Source organism: Tachysurus fulvidraco, chromosome 3 (assembly GCF_022655615.1).
Source record: "Tachysurus fulvidraco isolate hzauxx_2018 chromosome 3, HZAU_PFXX_2.0, whole genome shotgun sequence".
NCBI classification, from domain to species: Eukaryota; Metazoa; Chordata; class Actinopteri; order Siluriformes; family Bagridae; genus Tachysurus; species Tachysurus fulvidraco.
In genome coordinates, this window is record NC_062520.1 from 17,034,832 (window position 1) to 17,053,579 (window position 18,748).

The 18,748-nt window shown below is 37.7% G+C and overlaps 1 protein-coding gene across 1 annotated transcript; it reads right to left on the reverse strand.

Annotated features, from left to right (window-relative positions):
• Positions 1 to 173: 173 nt before the first annotated feature.
• On the reverse strand, positions 174 to 17,360 carry bcl3 (BCL3 transcription coactivator). The gene is made up of 9 exons (XM_027149518.2): positions 16,412 to 17,360; positions 15,497 to 15,617; positions 7,678 to 7,786; positions 4,608 to 4,824; positions 3,476 to 3,564; positions 3,142 to 3,219; positions 2,589 to 2,756; positions 2,085 to 2,151; positions 174 to 844 (listed from the first exon to the last, which is right to left on the reverse strand). Exons 1-9 carry the CDS (start codon positions 16,950 to 16,952, stop codon positions 333 to 335), a joined length of 1,902 nt encoding a protein of 633 aa, XP_027005319.1. The 5' UTR covers positions 16,953 to 17,360; the 3' UTR covers positions 174 to 332.
• Between the last annotated feature and the right edge of the window lie 1,388 nt (positions 17,361 to 18,748).

An 18,748-nucleotide genomic window follows, 5' to 3' on the forward strand; every position in this document is an offset into this window, starting at 1 on the left:
CAGTTTTTAATTTGGTCTCAGAATTTATGTATAAATGTAAATGATGTATAAATAACGAAGGTTTCAGTGCTTCATAATATCACATTGACTATGGTTTCAATGTTTTAAAAAATATATTTCTGAATGAAATTATATTTTTATGATCTCAGATAGAATGATTGATAATACAAACATAATAAATCTTTTTTAATGAAGACAATCATTTATCTAACCATAAATTATAAGCTACATTTAAAACATACATCTTGTAAGATGGGCCTGCCACATCCATCCACACTCTTTATTCAACACTCTGTAAGAACATGTGCAAGAACAGACATCTAATGCTCAGTTTATGTCTTTTCACCAGTGCTTGCACTCAAGTTTGATATGTCAGATTGATCACTGTTATGGCTGGAGGGCCGTGACTGAGTGCCAGTGGGCTGGGATGGTGAGCAATGAGAAACAGATGGCCCATTCCTGGCTGGAATGAAGATGTACTGTGTGTCTGAGGTATAGAGTCTTTGTACATTTGGATAGTAAGGAGAGTGACCTGACATTAAATATAGGTGAGGATCAGAGGACATGAGTGTATCATAATGGGGTGTTTGAAAAATTGGAAAGGGACGAATCGACACCACATAGTCCGTATTGTTAACTGCTACCATATTATGAAATGGACTGGAGGTCATTTGTAGATCTTCTGCTTCGTGATTTTCCACTGGTGACAGGTTTCCAGACCTGCTTTCACCAGATTGACTGTGTGGTGAGTATGTGTGTGGAACTGTTGGAGACAGAGATGCACTGCGATGAGGGTTGGGAGCAGCCAGTGGAGAAAGACTTAAGTTGTTTGGGGATGGGGTACCTGAAAAGATTAGAGATTTTTTTATAACTAGCTGAATAAAATGTTCAAAAGATCAATTTAACAGACTGAAAAGTGTTGTACTGAATCTGTCAGTTTAGCTACAGCTCTCACAGAAAGGTGTAATCGTTGTTAAAGCCAGAAGCTTTTAAACTGTAAATCCATTTAATGACTGAATAGCAGAGGAAACACATCGTCATTAAACATTTTTTTCAGCACTGAATCAGCATTTAGCCAACTAATTTAACAGCTAGTGACATTAGGTTTTCTAATTGTAAAATGACTAACAAATAAGAACAAATTTTTAAAATGAAACTAAGTTTCAGTTTTAATAGTGGTCAATTTGGAAAGGAGTCATAAAAGTGACAAGCTGTAATGAATCTCCGAGAACAGTTCAACAGCCTTGAGTCATGATTTCAAAAAATGTTTTCTACTGTAAGTGATTATGTATAAACTACCTCAGATAAAGACAGGGCAAAGAAGTAACATTCTCATCTTACTTAAAGTGCCTGTTTAATTGGAGCTGACTTTCACAAATCATGGCTTGTTGTTTACCACCTGCCCCTTGTTCCTCTTGTTTGATAGACAGCAACACTACTGTTCCTAAAGACTATGAAAGTTTGGGGCTTTCCGATTTTAATTTGTTCCAGCTTTCAGAAGCAGTTGACAAAGCATAATGTCTGTAAAGAATCTCATGTTGTTAATCGAGTGGATAGGGTTACATATCTATGAGTTTTAAGTGTATATATAATGCTGGTTCAAAAACTTCATTTATACAAAACTTTTTATTAGCTTTCATATCAACAAAGTGACAAAAAGTAATAACTTTAAGCATTTTTACGTGTCAACACGTTTCGATATGGTGCTAAATTTGCAGATTTAGAACTTTAGATATAAGTTCTTATTTTTTAACTTCTTATGCTCCATGACACTAGTTCACATGTAGCAGTGGCACAAAATGTATTATAGATGTAACATAAGGTTATTATCTGCATCTGGTAAATGCTCAAAAGATTATTTTTAACCCCCCCAAACAAACAAACAAACAAACAAACAAAATTAAATCCTGCTGCATAAACCTAGCCTGAAGTTAAACCTAAGCTGTACTCAGTCAGAAAAAAATATTTTACTTGTTCATCTTTGTTTTGTATTTCTTTAGGAATAATATTTTCTTCCTTTATCTGTTCAATCTGAATAATGTAGTCCTTTCCAATTACCTCTCGTTATTGAAAGAATATCTTACCATTGAAGCTGTTCTGAGTTTTTAGATTGTGACCTCGTGTAGGTTTTCCACGTAAAACATCAGATACCTAATGAGAAAATGGAGAAATTATAACATAATCTTCACTGTTCACCTAATCATTTTATAATTGTATTATTATTATTATTATTATTATTATTATTATTATTATTATTATTATTATTATTATTATTATTATTATTATTATACAATAAGTTGTTTTATGAGGCATAAAATGGAATTCCCTGAACCATAATAAACAAAAATTCAGTAATGTGTAAATACTGGTATTCACCACTAACAGGCAGCATTAACATCCTAATGACCTGATGCAAAATGATCAGTTTAATGTTTCCAGTCGTACAACACAAACAACATGTACAATAGTACATATAAATACAGTGAGAAATTATTTTAATTCTTAAATGACCCAATAGTAAACCCACAAGGTTCTCTATAATAATACCTTTATCAGCATTTCATCTTAATTTCCCCTCACTTTAGTACCTTCTTGTTCTTGGCCACCATAATAGCAGTGTCATTGTGGTAATTCTTTAGACTGCTGTCTGCTCCATTTTTTAGTAGGACTCTGACAGCCTCCACCTCTCCACGGCCACAGGCAATGTGAAGAGCTGTGTTTCCACTGTATGACTGTGAGTTCACATTACAGCCATTCTGAGAAAGAGAACAAGACAGAAGGAGAACAGTCAGCATAGTCACACAGACTTTGTCATAACATGAGTAAATGTCAAACAAACAATATAATATAATATACAAGCTTTACTGATCTTGAAATTTTACAGGAAGAAGCAATAAACTGTCATAAAATAGACGTCACCTCTGTACAGCTATAATCAGTTAATCAATTCATAACCTAAACACACGCACACCGTACATATATATATATAAAACTATTATTATTGTACTAATTGTGGAGTGGGGATTGTGTTTGCGTGACTGTGTGTTAAATGGTAAAACCTAGGCAATAGCTGTTGAGGAAATACAACTGAAAACTCACAAAGTAAATGAAACAGAAACAGACACTTGAATATAACCACACCTCAACAAGGAAGCTGATCATCTCCATGCAGCTCTTCTCCACTGCATGTATCAGTGGGCTGCGGCCACTCTTGATATCCTGTGTCGTAAAGGAAAACAGAACTGACCACACTGATATCCACTAATTTGAATATTTTCTGCAGTAATGGTAACAAAGAGTGATCCATGTATTTAATTCACTGAGATAATGATACTTGTACAATATGGCATCTAATCAAGTGAATAACCCAAAAGCTGCTTAATTCCAAAAAGAAATAATGTACATGATATTTGAATGATGATGAGAAAGGTATGATTTTGGTGGAAGATGATGAGGTAGGAGAGATTTTACTTACTACAGCATTAATGTCAGCTCCACTGTCCAGTAACATTTTTGCCATTTTCCTATTTCCATCCTGAACAGCTAGGTGGAGGGGTGTTAGGCCTAAAATTTAAAATTTTACATTGTAACATATTATATACAGCTTTCTAAAAACAAATTTGATTTTCAAAACTTACTCAAGCTTGAACTTGCATGGCAGGGCAAAATAAAATTACACAAAAATATATATAGTTAATGTTCTGTTTTTTCCCCCTGAAATTTAGAAACTTAGAAACCACTAATGATGCTATGCTTCATTAAACAGTGACGTGACATACGGCTATGGTGACCCATACTCAGAATTTGTTCTCTGCATTTAACCCATCCAAAGTGCACACACAGCAGTAAAAGCACACACAGCAGTGAACACACACCCGGAGCAGTGGGCAGCCATTTATGCTGAGGCACCCGGTGAGAAGCAGGTGGGGGGATTCGGTGCCTTGATCAAGGGCACCTCAATCGTGGCCGGCCCGAGACTGGAACCCACAACCTGTGGGTTACGAGTCAGGCTCTCTAACCATTAGGCCACTACTGCCCCATAATGTATTACAAAATAATGTATAACAAAAGGATTAGTGCTAGGGATGTGGGGTTATACTAACAAGATGATACTGGTAAAGAATCACACTATATACAGTATGTTCTGTAGTCTGTGTTATGTACAGTCTGTAGCATGTAGACACATGACCATCATATCTTAATGTGAGTGTTCCCTAAACTGTTGCCCCAAAATTGAAAGCACACAATTGTCTAGAATATCTTTTAATCCTGAACACTAAAGAGATGGTTTGCTAAGGTTTGTAGGGAAGACCTCAAATGGCCTGCAGAGATCCCTGATCCCAGTTCCCCAAAAAACATCTTTGGGATGAACTGGAATACTGATTGCACCCTTTTTAGTTGTTTTTTCCTGACCAGGGTTGATATGATCCAGAGCCTGACTCAGCAACACTCAGAAAAAGCAAGTGATACACCATAGATGGGGCCTCAGTCTATCTCAGAGCACCATGCACATTACACTTACTGTATTCAATCAAAAGACAAGAAACTTCCAAATGAGTTTTCTATGGCATTGCATTTGCCCAGATTCAGTCGATCCTAGAACTCACCTTCAAAGTTCCTGCTGTCCAGACAGGCAGAAGGGCAGTATGGTAATATGGACAGGTGGGAAAGTAATATACGGAGACAGGCATCCTCTTGGTGCTCACAGCAGAGATGCAATGCCGTCTGTCCATTACGGTCCAGTGCTCCAGGGTCTGCTCCACCCTGAAGAAGAGCTTGCACTACACTAGGCTGATGTGTAATGACTGACAAGTGGAGAGGAGTCTGAGGACCAGAAAGATGGGAGACAGTGTCACAGACAATAATGAATCATTATATTACCATCCATGCTAACAAATATACACTACATTACTGCAACAGCAACGTAACACCAGAATACTGAGAACTGGTCATGTTGAATTATAAAGACTGTAAATATGAATCATATCCTGCTACATTCCCATCAGTGCAATCTCTCGCTTAGAACCAGTTCAACAGGTTAAAGGTCAATGCCATAGAACATTACCAGCAAGATAAGGCACAAACACAGTTAAATACAAATAAGCATGCACCCATACAAACAATCGACTCACACATACCTTTGTTCAACCACACACACACACACACACACACACACACACACACACACACACACACACACACACACACACACACACACACACACACACACAGAGATGGATATTACCCTGCTATTATCTTAGATCTTTTATGTTGACTGGTCTTTCTAAAAATTTCAATTCCTCTTCCATTTAGAATTATAATGTTGATATGGACTTAGCTTCAGTGCCACTGGGAAAACCTGGCACTAGGCTGGTTCAATTCAAGCTAAAAAAAAGGGGGGGGGGGGGGCAGACAAGCAAAAGTACAGTGATACAATAGAAATTCCTCTGGTGTCACAATGCCTGCAGCTCTCCCTTCCTGTGGAAATGATCCAATATCTGAGATTCAGTTCTGAGTCATAAGACGTCACACAATCCTGTGTATGAACACACATGCCCATTTTGCATAATTATGTGTGCAGAAAGAATACAGCACAAGCATAAGTGGAATAATCATCATCTGGTGTTGCTAATCATGTGTAAATGTAAATAATAAGCTTATCAATGTTTAAACTTCATCTTCCATTTAAAGGCAAAACTAAAGTTGTTGAACCAGCCCAAAAAATGTAAACATTGTAGCTTTGAAGTGAATATAGCAAACGAAAGAAAGAAAGAAAGAAAGAAAGAAAGAAAGAAAGAAAGAAAGAAAAAGGAAACAAACAAAGGGAGAAGGGAAGGCAAGCCAGAAGCAAATGAGGGGAAGGGGAGGGAGTGTGGATGAATTGGATTAAAAAGGGAAAATCCCTTTCCTCTCCCCTGCAGTATATCTTTAGTATCAAACTTCTGTTTGAAAAGAGATTGCAAAAATGGATGAGTAGGTTTGCAAGCTGGGAAAAAAATATTTACATAAGATAAATTCCTGTATGCAGTGTGGCAAAATGTTACCAGGCAATGTATAAGGAGTGTTACTGAAAGTAAAAGGCATAAAAGTACCAGCAACAAGCAATTTTCAAAATATCCAAAATTATCCCTCACAATAATGTTCATAATGATATCTATGTTGACTCATTTGTTCTTTGGTCAGAATGTGGACATAAACACACACACACACACACACACACACACACACACACACACACACACACACACACACACACATATATATATATATATATATATATATATATATATATATATATATATACAGAAAAAGATGTGACATTGGCCTGTTAATGCTTTTCAAATAGCAATACTACTACTACTAATAATAATGATGATAAAATTCAGTAAAGAGAGAAAGAGAGAGAGAGAGAGAGAGAGAGAGAGAGAGAGAGAGAGAGAGAGAGAGAGAGAGAGAGAGAGAGAGAGAGAGCGGGCAAGCGTGAGGGGAAGTCCCTAATTCTACCCTGTGAACTACAAGAAGGTATGTTGAGAAACAGCCAGAATGTGAAAGGCATCATGTGACTTCTCGGAATAAGTATACTTAAGTTCATGCACACACACTCACTCGCACATTCAGCAGCTGCTTTAACTGAGCGCACACTTACAACACACGCTTGCTCAGAATGCTCACATTCTCCTGCAGCTTGGGTTGAAAGCTTTGGACCAAAATCAAAATGCAAGGGAACGAGAAAGATGCATAGTTAACAAATGCACCATTTATTTGCACAGCAAAAGATAGTAATGATTGATTTATATACATAAATATAGCCTTAAAACAGGCTGTTCAATGTCAGCTTTACAGATATCTGGCAAAACATTTTCTTTTCACCACACAGAGTTCACTAATGCATGCATGCATGAATTCATGCTCTTAAATGGAATTTACAGTTGTTCAGTTTTGGGGAACTGATGTGAATGAAGACAGGATATCACACAAGACATACTGACAGTCCACAGACACGACTGAGACGCAGCTTCTGGTAACTGGCTTGCAGTGAGTATGCTTAGTGAAACCTCAACATGAAGTATGGTGATTTCTGAGGTTTAGGTAAACATGAAGTGGCGAGCTCAGATGATGAGAATGGTGGAAATGCTGCTTTAATGAGTGAGAGAGACAGCGAGGGAATGAGAGAGAGAGAGCTAGAGAGAGAGAGAGAGAGAGCTAGAGAGAGAGAGAGAGAGAGAGAGAGAGAGAGAGAGAGAGAGAGAGAGAGAGAGAGAAGAGAAGAGAAGTTAAGATAAGATAAGATAAGATAAGATAAGATAAGAGAAGTTAAGATAAGATAAGATAAGATAAGATAAGATAAGATAAGATAAGAGAAGAGAAGAGAAGAGAAGAGAAGAGAAGAGAAGAGAATGTGAAAGCTTGGGGACACTCCAATGAGTGTGAGCCGTAATTACAGAGCAATGTGGGAAATTGGAAAAGCAGTTCCCAGACAGAGGAAGACTAGTGTACAATATACATGGTGCTCATTTAAAAACAGAAGTAAGGTGGCACTGAGTCAGGGACTGATAACTTACCAGAAGATCATTTGCTTCCTCTTGTTTCTACTACACTCCCAAGGTGCAGCATTATCTGTAGGTGTTACTATGTTGTTTATTGTTTTGTATGTGTGTCAAAGTGCATGTTTCCTACCTGTCTTAGGTTATTATATAAATCCAGGTCTCTGCGTGCCTGACACAAAATGCGGATGAGCCAGAGAACTACTGCCTCTTTCTCCTGTGCCACAGCAATGTGTAGAGCCCTGCAATAACACACACACACACACACACACACACACACACACACACACACACACACACACACACACACACACACACACACACACACACACACGCGTACAAAATATATTATATTAATATGGATATTAATTATATGCCGACATATAAATCTAATCCTAACCTTCACCTTAAGTATAATAAATTGCCATTTTGTTTAATGAAAGGTGCCAAAGGGTCAAAAATTCTGATATTTTTTTATCCTGGTGCGGATGTGTGGTCTACAGCAATATAAACAATTAAAAAAGTCACAGAAGCTGAAACACCCAGCCAAAAATGTTACCTTTAATATTGGATTTTGTGAGTTTAACTGGGAGAATGATGGACTGATTACTACAGTGATCCATCACCTGAATCTGTGACTCGTGGCTTGTGAAAAACATAAACCAACATAAATCACTTATGCAACCAACTTCAGTAAATGCAGGGAAATCCTTATCTCCTATCATCTCACAAAAACCTCCACCTCTCTATGTGCAAAGCAGCACGAGGTTCTTGTGTGAAAATGATGGAAGGATGCACACTTTTTGTTCTGTGTGCTTTTTTCTAAAGTGGCTTCCAGTAACAGCTACTTTGGTTTGAGGTCATTTCCTGACATCTGGGACAATGGCACTGTTCTGTGTAATTTGAATAATAGTTGTTACAGTTAATTTATAAGAGCTTTCAGTGACAGGCATCTTTCCCTATGACCATTTGAATAACACTCACAGAACACCTGAAAAGTAAGTTAACACCCACCTTTGTGATTTTAGTCTTACTGACTTAAAAAAAGGAATATTTTTATGCAGAATGTTGTGTTATGGAATTAACCTACATACACTTTTTAAAAAAATTTTTTTTGGTGTCACCGTATTTTACATGCCCATAAAATAGTACATGAGATTTTAAAATTCCCCTACAGGGTTCTTAGAGAAAGCATCAAATCAGGGCACATTAGATAAAATCTGGCTATTAATATTTCATTTTATATTTGTACGTTACAGAAGCAAATACAAAGAAAGATAAGAAGAGCTGTCATGCATTCCTGAAAATGCTGAGTTCAGTGCCATGATTGCTTCATGTTGGCCATTCCACACCAAATACTCAACATGGAAGAATAGCCGAATCTCACAATAGAGGGAATATCACAACGCTTCCAGCAATGACACAAGCAAACACATTTCTCCGCTTTTCTTAATTGTTAAAAATCTGCTTTATGTTATTAATATTATACAAACCAGTGACCAGTCAGTGGTCATACTACAATGTGACAGTCAGCCTGTGTGATCCAATCACTTCAGAGGCTATACACATATCCATACCATCTAGGATCTTGAAGTATATTTTTTCTTCCATTTATTATGCCAAAACAGCAACTATGTTCTCAATCCAAAATCTATAGCAGGGATCAAACTGAAAGAGGAAGCTGGACTGAATGACTGTTTTAGCAAGCCATGACTCAGACATACAGATGTAGCCTGTTGCAAACTGCTATGTCACACATTCTCTGTTCCCTGGTTCTCAATCTAAAAAGCAGAAGAGGCTGAAAAAGGCGTTGGCTTTTTTTCGACTTATTATCTTTCCCATAAGTGACCTCACCATGCTTGACACATCACTAGAACATGTTGTTCATTTCCATCAAAGGTCTACTTATGTTAGAGATATGATCCAATTTATTTTTATTGTATTCTTTAAGACATGTAGTTATTGCTAATGATGCAGAATGAATCATTTGTTTATCTCACACAATATAGGTATTTGAAAAATAGACATACCAGAAGCTTGAGATATATTTAGGTATCATATTAAGCTGCTATTTGCATTTGACGATGTCCAGTGATGATTTAAGTATGAGGACGATTCAAGTGAAAACCTTTTGTTTTTTTCATTGTTTATTATTGCAATAGATACAACCTGCTACATGTAAAGAGTAACATGTTTCTACATAATCTCCATTTCATTCAATCCAAGTGTTCCAGCATTTAACACGCATCCACGTTCCTCTAGGGGTGTATCTCTATCAGCTAACTAGTTCAACAAACAGGGCTCAAATCAGTTCTGTTTCAATTGTAAAAACCATCCAGTTCCCTGGAATGTTTGCTCCCTAATAGGTCCCATGATGCAAAAACTAGGGAGCATTGATACTTACTGGAAATCACGTCATATTTTCTCATGACACCCAGTTCAAAAATGGCAGACAAACTGTGAGCCATCTTTGTTTACAAATGTGAGTAGCTCTTTATTGTAGCTCTCAGATGACTAGTTATGTGATTGGTTTGTAAATTTGTTTGACCTTCTCTATAACAACTTTTAAATGTTTCATTATTTAAAAACATTCAGTATCTATACAAAGTCATGTCATCATCGGTGTCCCAAAGTGTAGTGAGCCAGGATCCTTACCAGTGAACAAACTCTTGCAACATGACATACTTATTCACAACAAAGGGTTAGGGCTAGAGAGCTTATTGAGACACATCCTATAAAAACTTTGCTTGCATACGCCTTTCTTCAGCCAACAAGAAGAAGGTTTTTGTAGAAAAATTACAAAGCCGATCCATAGCCAAATCTAAAGAAATAGATTTACATTTCTGACATTTGGCAGAGACAGATGCTATCTAGCAGAACTTAAATTTATGTAATTTATACAAGCAATTGTATAAATTGGTGTCAGTGGTGGCTCAAGTGGTTAAGGCTCTGGGTTGTCATCCTCCAGGATTGGGGTTCAAGCCCCAGCACTGCCAAACCATCAGCCCTCCCATCAGCTATGATACAGCCCAGGGGGCGCTGTATCATAGCTGCCCCTGCACTCCAACCCCAACCTCCTCAGTTGGGATATGTGAAGAAAAGAATTCCACTGTGCTATAATGTATATGTGGTGATAATAAAGGCTTTTATGCCCCCCGTTCTATTCTACTGAGGATTAAGTGCCATGCTCAAGGGCCACTTGACAGTTCTCGCTTAACTGAACTCACAACCAGTAGCCAGTAGTGACTTCTGAGCTACCAGTGAGCATTGATATTACAGCTCCAGTAGAACAAAACTGCTAACACTGAAATCTTCATTGTGCACATTGTTTGTGTCTGTTTTTCATTGTTTACATACTCCAAATCTCTTGTATATTCCAGTTCACATAAAGTACTCTAAATAATATAGAATTATTCTAAACCTTAGGTTAAGTATCATTAAAAAACTTTGGAACTGCATAAACATATGTATTATTTTACAGTAATGTCTAAATAATATAATATAGTTGATATAGCAACACATACCAACAACATAGCATGTATATAGACCTAAAATAGTATTAAACTTTGACCATTGGTTCTAGGTATTAACTTATCCACCCATTGTTCATGCATTTTTTAAATATGTTCTGAGGAGTTAAGGTAAAAGTTACTGCTACCTGTTGTTCTATAGTTTGGCAAAGTTTCATGATGCTTAACAGAACTGTTTTGCTTTTACTCTTCATTGCTGATCCACCCATTCTCACAATCTCATGCTCTCTCTGACTCTGTTCTCTACAGATGAAACTAGGTTCCTGGAAGTGAGTGAGAGTTTGTTAGACCGCAGCCCAGATAAGCCTTGTGCTGCGTATGTGCGGCATCCTGTACAGGCCAGGGACGCACAAACCTCACATCCCTTGTGGCATGGTCCGCTGTGGTGGTAAACAAAGACAGAAGGGAAGCTGAATATGGCCCAAAAAGTCTGAGACAAGCAATGTGCGAACTGTTTACCAGAAACCAGTCAGACAGCTGACAAGGGTTTCAGAAACAGTGCAGAGGACTGGGAAGACCACAACATCCAAAGAAGAGTCTTGGTTTATTTGTTTGTTTGTTTGTTTGTTTGTTTGTTTGTTTTGCAGCATCCAGCCATAATGGCAAAATTAATAACAATTGCAAACATTAGACTTTCATTAGATGTCTCTATCATAAGTTATTTGGTATCAGTATCAACTTGAAGCCAGGTAAGTTTTCAGTTACAGTAATGCAAAGGTCACTCCCTGTATGCAGAGAAGAACAAACAAAAAGCGTCTCTTAAAACATACACCTAAAGTGAGGTATGTCTGGCTTCAATCTGACTCTAAAATTCCCTTTTATTGAGCCGGAACTTACCTGACCCATGCACATCTAACATATATCAGCAACTTCAAACATTAATGCTCATCCAATGAATGTTGCAACTTGCTGCATGTAAATGAAGTTGCTTCTTTTGGCTTACTTGAATGCATGCTGTGGTATTTGTACTTAGTCTAGCCAAAGTGCAGAAAAAAAGAAGGTACATTCTAATGTATAAGAGGTATTGTGCGTAAACAACAAAAGAAACGTATGACAAGATACCTAACTACTCTGTGTTTTGCCTTATACTGTGGTCTTTAGAAACCGATGTTTCCTCCGTTTTAACACCCTGCATGTTTATTGTATGTTGTGTGTAGTTATAGCACAATATTAGGACACAATGGCTTGTGTGCATGTAACCATATCAGCCACATCATTCCATATCAGATTGTATAGCCACGGTAATGATAGCGTAGCTGCTAAAAGGTGCTGAATACAGAAAAACTAGCTGCACAACAATAATATAGTCATTGTTGGATTGGTTTCAGCTTCTTCCTTCAAAAACTTAGGTTTTCTTTTCTTTTCATGAATTTTAGTTAGAGCTGAAACATTAGATTAAAAAATCTGAAATTCTTTTCTGCTTCCTGTTTGCCATTTATGCTTGCCACATGTGTGGGTGGCACACAGATGTGTGATGTCCCTGATATAATTTCTTCAATTTACTTATTAACTAATTATAATTCTATACACACACACACATATATATATATATATATATTCAGCACAGGGCTGAGTATACCCCTTATCCTTACTGATGTCTAACATATCTGATGTGTTGATCAGGTACATCATCAAGCATGCCCTGTTTTGTTGAAATGTCCTATTCCAAGATACAATGGCAGGAAGCAGAGATAGATTTTTTTAATCTCTAGTTGTCATCAAGATGAGTTCACCTGAACATTAAGACTCTCTCCTCTTCATAGAATCACTAACCCATAACATCTTGTCTAGAATACGGAAGAATCTCGGGTTCATACAGCATCCCATACACTCAACACGTACTTAGGCATGTGTGGTGGAGCAGAGGTGGCTACATAAAAGACAATAGAGGAAGCAGTGTTGTGAGACAAGATAATTCTAATTATTATCATTACGTAGGAAATGACTTGTATCCATAATCTCTTCTGCTATTAAGGCTTTGGTGGAAAAGGTCAATGTTCTGTAAAACACTACTTTTTATCACATTCTGGATACATCTGAAAAATTATTATTATTATTATTATTATTATTATTATTATTATTATTATTATTATTAGTAGTAGTAGTAGTAGTAGTAGTAGTAGTAGTAGTAGTAGTAGTAGTAGTAGTAGTGTTATAATTGCTTGAGAGAATCTTTTAGAATAGAATAGCATAGAAGATTAAAGGGACAAAGAAACTGTAAAAAGAAGAAAGAAAGAGAGAGAGAGTTAGATAGATAGAGAGAGAGTAAGTGAGATATGGGGCAGAAACAAGTGAAAGCGGAAGTGGGGAGCGGATGTTTGGGTTTTTGAGCCCATTCATTTAAAAAGGATTTTAAAAAAAAGAGAAGCGAGAGAGAGAGAGAGAGAGAGAGAGAGAGAGAGAGAGAGAGAGAGAGAGAGAGAGAGAGAGAGAGAAAAGACACCTGAGTAAACCGCAGACTCGCGCTTACATTGGCTTTCCCGAAAATGAGGGTCTATAAAGCGCTGAGAAAAAAACAAGGTGAGAGGATGAAACACCCATTGACGTAAGAACCTTAGAACGTAAGAAGAGCAGCAGATTACAGAGAAGGGTTTTGTGTGTGTGTGTGTGTGTGTGCGAGCATGTGTATGTAAGCATGTGTGTGTCTCTACTTCATGTTGATCTGTGTGCTCAACTGCTACTGATGTAACAACATGATACAAGCCAGGAAATTGTGTTATACCAGAAACCACAATTTACCAGCTTAATTCATTAGCATTTGATGGTAGGGTACACTTAAGAGTGAAAAGAGCAAAAACAGATCAAAATAAATGTTGTGCAACAAAAACAATACAACTTACAATGAACTGGTAATCTAAGCAGACAACAACTTTCTATAGACTAACTCTGCCGTTCTCACTCAACTCTCCTTTCGAGGTTGTACACTCATTTGATCTGATTTGCTTACTTATATGAGAAGTTTTTGACACATGTTGACTAAACTTGAGTGACAATTAAGCAGGTGTCATTTTTGGAAAGCCAAGTTTCACTCACATGAGCTGAGAGTGACATTTTCATAGCTGGCACCTTGTGGGTGGTTGTTTAGGTCTTACAGTAAGGGTGTGTTTGTCCATGCATGACCGAGCATTTGATGTATTCATCTGCAGCATGGTATCCTCAGCTGTTTATGCACACATTTACAGCATTTTGCAGATTGTTGTGGAAGTTCTGAGGTTACAATATACTCATATTGTATAGAGTTAGTTTTAGAAATGATTTGTAGGCTTTCTCATGCTACAGTAGATACACATGGTCACCTTATCCTTTAAACCTCACACATTCTATTCTGCGTTTCATGCAAAGAAAGAGACCAAGTAAAATACAGGTCATTGTTTATCTACAGTAATACAGCACCACTGAGTCTAATGTAAATGCCTCTAAACTTTTAACCTTATCCACTTATTTTCCCCAACTGCATCAATGCCAAAGAGAATGTATTTGATAAATCACAGGAGAAAGGAGTAACTCAATATCCTCCCTACAGTAATTAAAGTGACTTAAGAATGTGGTGGGCAGAGATACACTGATACCCTTTCAAAACCACAACAATTCTAAAAAAGATCATTATAAATGTCTAACTGTTAATTTTTTTTTTAAAGAAACAGCAGATAATACAATTGCTTTAAACTATAGGTTCAGTGACACAAGCCAACAAAAAGGTTAACATGAAACTAAATTCTTGACTATTGACTAAACTTGTAGTCAATAGTCTAAGCTGGAAAATCAATTATTTTCATTGGAATTGTATGAAATATGATTGATTTCAAGCAAAGTTAGGCAATAATTGTCTATAATGGCTTTATATCTTCTCAAATGAAAGTAATAACACTGATGACTTATTTCATAGGTCTTCCACTACATTAAATCCTAACAAATGTCTGTGCCAGGAGTCTAAGAAGCAAACCAGTCAAGGGTGTCTGTGAGCTTATTTATGTGGAAGAGGGCAGATAGCGCTTTCCTCTGTTTTTTTTTTTTTTTTTTACATTGCCCTGTGATGCAGCATGAGCAGCACTTCAAAAAGATACTGCAGCTTGCATCACCTGTTCCAGAGGATGTATGTGAATACCCTTTCTGTCCTTAGTTGGTAGCTGTCATGTGACAGATAAATGCTAGCTAGAGGTTGAAAAGTGACAGTTGAACAAATTGAAGAAAACATTTTTATTTTACAGTGGCAGTCAGCCAATACATCAAGCTGTACTTTATTCATAGATGGTATCCACAAGTACGTACAAACTTTTTTGTAAAAGAACATGGAAGGTTTACACCCATGTGGCATGTTTTTGAGTCATTCAAAACATATTCTATTATATTTTATCCCTATACACTTATATACACACTCACCCACACATACACATATATAGTACTAAAGAATATAACACTTACGTGTCCCCATCTTCATCCTGGTGTGTTGCAAAGTCTACCTCATGCTGCAGGCGATCAGTATCCTCAGGTGGGTGAAGCGGAGAAAATATACTTGTAAACAGGGGAGATGGATACGCATAGTCTATAATGATGAATAAGCAAAAGAGCCTTTACATAGGTTACATAATATGGCTTCATGTACTTTAAATTTCTATAGAGAAACTTTTTATTAGCTTCATAAACAACATTTATAATAACAACTCTTGTTCAAACATTGCAACTGGACAGAGTATATATATGATATAACAAGTATGCTCTGTATAGCAGTCTGAACCTGGTGACTGTCTAGCAGATTAAAACACTGTAGACTAATCTAAAACGCTGACAGGGCTGTTTCTCCAGAAACAGCTGGGATCTCACTCACAATCAGCTGCTGACCCACTGACATGTTCTGATGTTCTGAAAACCTCCTCCTGGTTTACAGAAAAGTTTCACAATGACAGCATATACTTATTGGACTGACCATGACTGCGCAACCTTCGTTTTGCGAAACTCTCTCTCTCTCTCTCTCTCTCTCTCTCTCTCTCTCTCTCTCTCTCTCTCTCTCTCAACATAAACCTACATTATAACCAATAATAACCACACATTATAACCACTAATTACCAACACGCGTACTACAAAGTACATCACAGTGCTAAGAAATAATATCATGACACGCATGCACATTGTACTAATGTATATATGTGTGTTGTCCATCATCATGTACAGTATACTGCATGCATAGGCTATAAGAGTTTTCCTGCATCCCGAAAATCGTTTGCGTTTAGATCTCAATCAAACATCGTCATAACTGCCTTTGAAGAAAAAAAAGGCCATTTTCACGATTCTATCAACAAATGCAGCAAATAAATAGATACTATAAAAAGGCTGACTTACATGTCTGAGGTGTGGGCGCAAGCTGTATGTCATTCTGTGCGCCTCCGGGAAGCGGACTCGGAAAACACTGCTTCGTCTCCGCGCTCAGTCCATTGCGGACGCTACTGCACTTGGGCACTTTGACAAGACTAGGACTTGAGTCTGTCTTTAAAATCTTTGCCGGTCGCTCTCCAACAGTGCTTTCTGTTCTGTCCACAGGTGTGTGGTCCGGACGGACAGGACGTTTTCTTATCGGAAGTTTTGAGGTAGAGATCTCCGGAGACTTGCCATCAATGTCAGTCAACCTTTCACTCTTCACCTTGGATAGTGCAATAGCTTGATCATGATTATCCTTGCATTCTTTGCTGCCCAGTTTTATCGCAGGGGAAAGGGAAGGAGATCCTTTGGAACTGCACTCCACCTCCTCGATCTTTGCTGACCGATCTACTACATCTTGCGTTTCGGTTTGTCTTGTAGTCCGATCTGTGATGTCTCTGGTTGTGGTCCTTAGGTCTAGCGGAGCTGATGTTTCAGTGTGAACACCGCTCATGGTCATGGTCATATATCGTGAATGAAGACGAGCCCTGCCTTAAAGACGATCTTTACTTTTTTTATTCAGCCCGGTGACATCTTAAATGTGCATAAAGCGCAATGCATTAAAAACGCCGATCAAAACAATTCGCTCTGTAGAGTCTGATTCTAATAGGTTAAAGACGGGCACTAATGACAACAGACAAGCACACAACAGGTTGTTTAAAAAAAAACAAACAAACATATTACAAAAACGAGCGACTCGTGTAACTATTGTTGCTAAAACATTGCTTCATTCTCATTAAATACACTCTGTAATTGGATTACTATAGAATGGCAATTGTGCGTAATAACGCGCACCACGATTCTGCTATCCTCAAGGGTTGAGTACACTGCGCTCTGTCGCGGATTGAATTAATCTGATGTTATGCAGTCTCTGACGCTCTCTCTCTCTCTCTCTCTCTCTCACACACACACACACACACACACACACACACGCACACAGACACACGCGCGCAGAATCGGGCTTTTCCCTTTCAAAGCGAAACTACTTATTTTATTAGCCGTACACTAGGACTCTTACTTATCTCTTCTAGACATGTCAAGGCACAACAAGACAGTATGGTCATATACATGGTAGTGTAGACTAATTGTCCTCAATCCGAGAACTTTTAGTCTATTCTACTGAGTCGTAAAATTAGTTTATTGCCGTTGCTGCCGGTAAAACAATAAGCTTGTTTTGTGTATTTTAACTGCTATCAGCGTTGTTTATGTAAAGACTATTCCCACTAACTTTGAAAAGAAACGCATGACTGAATGGCAGGGCTGTTCTCGATATAGCATGGATTCACCATTTGCACTATTGCCGCAGAAGGAAGTGGGCAGCCCATGGGGATCTCCCTCTTCCGTCTCTTATCGGGAAACCTGCTCTAAACATCTTCCTGTATGGACCTCAGCTGGTCATAATGTTGTCTTGTATTTGGGTTAAAAATGACAATTCGGTTTTTGTAGAATACATGTTCTCATTAATGGTTAAGATGACGAACGACGCTAATTCACTCTGAAGGTGAACACATCTGTAATTGAACACATCTGTAGGTGAACAAATCTGTAGGTGAGCACACCTGACAGTGTTTTTCTTTCTAAGAAAGCTGTTTTCGTTGCATTCAAGTTTTTGTAAAGAAATGTAACCAGAAGAGTGATCATTCACTATAAAAATGTTTTGTCCATGCCAACGCACCAACCTTTGGTCTTTGTCGATCCATCAATTTCCCTTCTGTCTTCACTAAAAGTAAAGTGAGATTGCATTTGGGACTTTCCTGAACCCTATGGGCGAGTAGACTGTCAAACAGAAAGGCTTAATGAGCCCTAAAGTCCCTAAAACACCACAGAGGTGTAGCTTGGCAGTTTGTGACCTGTAATATCATCTCTGTGTCATGATAGCATACCACTGAGAAACCAACACTCATGGGAATCCAGGCTGCAAACAGAACTGAAAAGCTTCTCAGACACTGGCAGGAATAATTTCAGAGAAGTAGGTAGTTTCCTATGGACAGGAGAAGTAAAAATGCAGGCAAGGTCCAACAAAATCCTAATTCTATACATGTTTTTTTTTACTCATCTTCTTTTAAAGTTCAGATTAAAATTCTGTATTAGACAGCAGATAATCCATAACAATACACATACAATACTCATAAATACATCAAATAAAAAGACGATTGTAACATCGCTCCTGGTAATTAAAGGTTTTGTGTACCAAACATTCGATTAAAACAAACCATCTGTAATCTACTGCATATTCAATTAAGAAAGCATGGTTCTGTTTTA

Coding starts and splice junctions, on each gene's coding strand:
- bcl3 (XM_027149518.2), bottom strand. CDS start 16,952: ATGACCATGACCATGAGCGGTGTTCACACTGAAACATCAGCTCCGCTA. Junction 7,787..15,496: donor CAGGATGAAGATGGGGACAC/GTAAGTGTTATA, acceptor GTGTTATTGCAG/GGCTCTACACATTGCTGTGG. Junction 3,220..3,475: donor GAGCTGACATTAATGCTGTA/GTAAGTAAAATC, acceptor TTTACGACACAG/GATATCAAGAGTGGCCGCAG.